This window comes from Manis javanica, chromosome X (assembly GCF_040802235.1).
Source record: "Manis javanica isolate MJ-LG chromosome X, MJ_LKY, whole genome shotgun sequence".
NCBI classification, from domain to species: domain Eukaryota; kingdom Metazoa; phylum Chordata; class Mammalia; order Pholidota; family Manidae; genus Manis; species Manis javanica.
The window spans coordinates 115,657,700-115,661,185 of record NC_133174.1 but is presented as its reverse complement, the minus strand read 5'-3'; the positions used below and the strand labels follow the sequence as shown (position 1 = coordinate 115,661,185).

At 48.3% G+C, this 3,486-nt stretch overlaps 1 protein-coding gene across 1 annotated transcript; it reads left to right on the top strand.

The window, feature by feature from the left end:
- Positions 1 to 222: 222 nt before the first annotated feature.
- LOC108397023 (serine/threonine-protein kinase MARK1-like) lies at positions 223 to 2,640 on the top strand. Its single transcript, XM_073227717.1, is given in 3 exon segments — positions 223 to 290; positions 385 to 980; positions 983 to 2,640. Coding segments are annotated over 3 exon segments (2,256 nt in total). The 5' UTR covers positions 223 to 237; the 3' UTR covers positions 2,590 to 2,640.
- The last annotated feature ends 846 nt before the right edge of the window (positions 2,641 to 3,486 follow it).

The following is a 3,486-nucleotide window of genomic DNA, read 5'->3' as shown; positions in this document are numbered from 1 at the left end:
GCCCGCCCGCGCCCCGGTCCGGGCCCCGCGGCGCCGCCGCGGGAAGTGGTGCCCCTCCCCTTCCTCCGCGGCTCCCCTGCCAGGGCCGCTCTTTGCACCGCCCCGCGGCCTGCGGGAGGCGCTGGGCCGCGCTTGGCCGCGCCTCGTGCTCGCGTCGTCACCCGCTTCCCCCTGCCCCCTGGCCCGCACCCCAGCCCCGCCGGCGCGACCCCGGCCCGGCCCCGCTCTCCGCACAAAATGTCGTCCCGGACGCCATTGCCGACGGTGAACGAGCGGGACACGGAGAATCAGTGACCATCACTTGGATCCTGTGAATGTCTTTGATCAGCTAACAACCAATTTCCGATGATGCTGCAATAGTGAGGTCATTCTGGGAGCCACCAGCATCCGGATGCATAGATCTGTGGATGGATATACTGAACCACATATCCAGCCTACCAAATCAAGTAGCAGACAGAACATCCCTCGGTGTAGAAACTCCATTACGTCAGCAACAGATGAACAGCCTCACATTGGAAATTATCGTTTACAAAAAACAATAGGGAAGGGAACTTTTGCCAAAGTGAAATTGGCAAGACATGTTCTAACTGGTAGAGAGGTTGCTGTGAAAATAATAGACAAAACTCAGCTAAATCCTACAAGTCTACAAAAGCTGTTTCGAGAAGTACGAATAATAAAGATACTGAATCATCCTAACATAGTAAAATTGTTTGAAGTTATTGAAACAGAGAAGACCCTCTACTTAGTCATGGAATATGCGAGTAGGGGTGAAGTTTTTGATTACTCAGTTGCCCATGGAAGAATGAAAGAAAAAGAGGCCCATGCAAAGTTTAGGCAGATTGCATCAGCTGTACAGTATTGTCATCAAAAGTGCATTGTTCACCGTGATCTTAAGGCAGAAAACCTTCTCCTTGATGTGGATATGAATATTAAAATTGCTGACTTTGGTTTTAGTAATGAATTTAAGGTTGGGAACAAATTGAAAGTCCACCCTATGCTGCTCCCGAGCTTTTCCAAGGGGAGAAGTACAATGGTTCTGAGGTGGATGTGTGGAGTCTTGGCGTCATTCTCTACACACTGCTGAACCCAATAAAGAGAGGCAGCTGGGAACAAATAATGAAAGATCAGTGGATGAATGTTGGTCATGAGGAAGAAGAGCTAAAGCCATACAGTGAGCCTGACCCAGACTTTAATGATATGAAAAGAATAGACATCATGCTCACCATGGGCTTTGCACAGGATGAGATAAATGACGCCTTAATAAACAAGAAATACGATGAGGTTATGGCTACTTACATTCTTCTAGGTAGAAAGCCACCTGAATTTGAAGGCGGTGAGTCATTATCCAGTGGAAACTTGTGTCAGAGGTCACAGTCCAGGAGTGACCTAAACAACAGCACTCTTCAGTCCCCTGCTCACCTGAAGGTCCAGCAAAGCATCTCAGCAAATCAGAAGCAGCGGCGTTTTAGTGACTATGCTGATCCATCCATTCTGCCTGCCGTGTCATATACCAAAAGGCCTCAGGCTAACAGTGTGGAAAGTGAACAGAAAGAGGAATGGGACAAAGACGTAGCGTGGAAACTTGGCAGCACAGTGGTCAGATCAAAAACTGAGATGACTGCAAGCCCTCTTGTAGGGCCAGAAAGGAAAAAATCTTCAGCAATTCCAAGCAACAATGTATATCCTGGAGGTAGCATGGCAAGAAGGAACACCTATGTCTGTGAAAGGACCACAGATCGATACACAGCACTGCAGAATGGAAAAGACAGCAGCCTTACGGAGATGTCCGCAAGTAGCCTGTCTTCTGTAGGCCCTGCTGTGGCCTCTGCTGTACCCTCAGCATGACCCCATCACCAGAAGTCCATGTCCGCTTCTGGCCATCCTGTTAAAGTCACACTGCCAACCATTAAAGACAGCTCAGAAGCTTACCGGCCTGGTCCGTCCCAGAGAGTGCCTGCTGCCTCCCCATTTGCTCACAGTATTAGTGGCTCCACTCCAGACCAAACCTGCTTTCCCCGGGAGAGTTCAAGCCGAAGCACTTTTCATGGTGAACAGCTTCGGGAACATTGCAGCGCTGCTTACAACGGGCCACCTGCTTCACCTTCCCATGAAACAGGTGCCTTTGCACACGCCAGAAGGGGAACGTCAACGGGTATAATAAGCAAAATAACATCCAAATTCGTTCGCAGGGATCCAAGTGAAGGTGAGGCCAGTGGCAGAACCGACACCTCAAGAATTACATCAGGGAAACCAAAAGAGAGAGACAAGGAAGAGGGTAAAGATTCCAAGCCACGTTCCTTGCAGTTCACCTGGAGCATGAAGACCACTAGTTCAATGGACCCCAATGACATGATGAGAGAAATCCGCAAAGTGTTAGATGCCAATAACTGTGATTATTAACAAAAAGAAAGTTTTTTGCTTTTCTGTGTCCATGGAGATGCTAGACAGGATAGCCTTGTGCAGTGGGAGATGGAAGTCTGCAAGTTGCCACGGCTGTCACTTAACAGGGTTCGCTTCAAGCAAATGTCTGGGACATCTATTGCCTTTAAGAACATTGCATCTAAAATAGCAAATGAGCTTAAGCTGTAAAGAAACTCACATTTACAGAATCAGGGAAGATACATCCATATCTGAGGTACAGTTTTTGAATGTACTAGTATTACCTAACGTGATTGGCCTGTGAATCTCCCCATGTAGTATTTGTCCTTAATGCAATAAGGTTATACATAGTTCTGAACTGTAAAATTAAAGTCAGTGTGAACTATAATAAATATTGGTAGCTGAAAAAGTAGGTTCACATGTACAGGTAAGTGTATTGCATATTTCTGTTCATTTTCTGTTCATAGAGTTGTATAATAAAGCAGATGATTGCTTAAAAAAAACTAACAAGGGGAAACAGGGCGGCATGAGAGGAGAGACAGAGGCTACCTCCTAAAACTGGATACAATTAGAAAATTTAATGGTGCAACTAATCCTGAGAGAGCAACAGGAAAGACAATGGCGTCAGACTGCACACACCTGGAGAAAAGAGCAGACCTCAGCGAACAGGGTAATGTACCAGAGCTGTGGCTCCGTGGGACCCAAGCCCCTCCCCCACCCTAGCTCACCAGCAGGAGGAAGACAAATGGAGCAGGGAGGGAGTGGAAGGCTTGGGACTGCTGAATACCTAGCTCTGGAGATCTGCTCTGGGAGCACAAACCTCCCACCATTTCATGGTGCTTCCATGAGACTCACATGACTACTGGGTTGGAAAGTTAATACAGGCAGAGTTCCAGGGGAGACTGGGATTCTGGCTGCTTGTGGAAAGCAGGGATCTATATCTGGCTGCTCTGGGACAAAAAATTATACCTGTGTGGCTGGCCCACTGGCTCAGGCAGTGGAGACAGGCACAGCAGCCAGGAGGTGGGGAACAGCTCTTTCCTACCCCCAGGCACCAGTACCACTCCCCTGAGACCCCAACATTGCTTCAGGGGCTCAGCAGCTCCA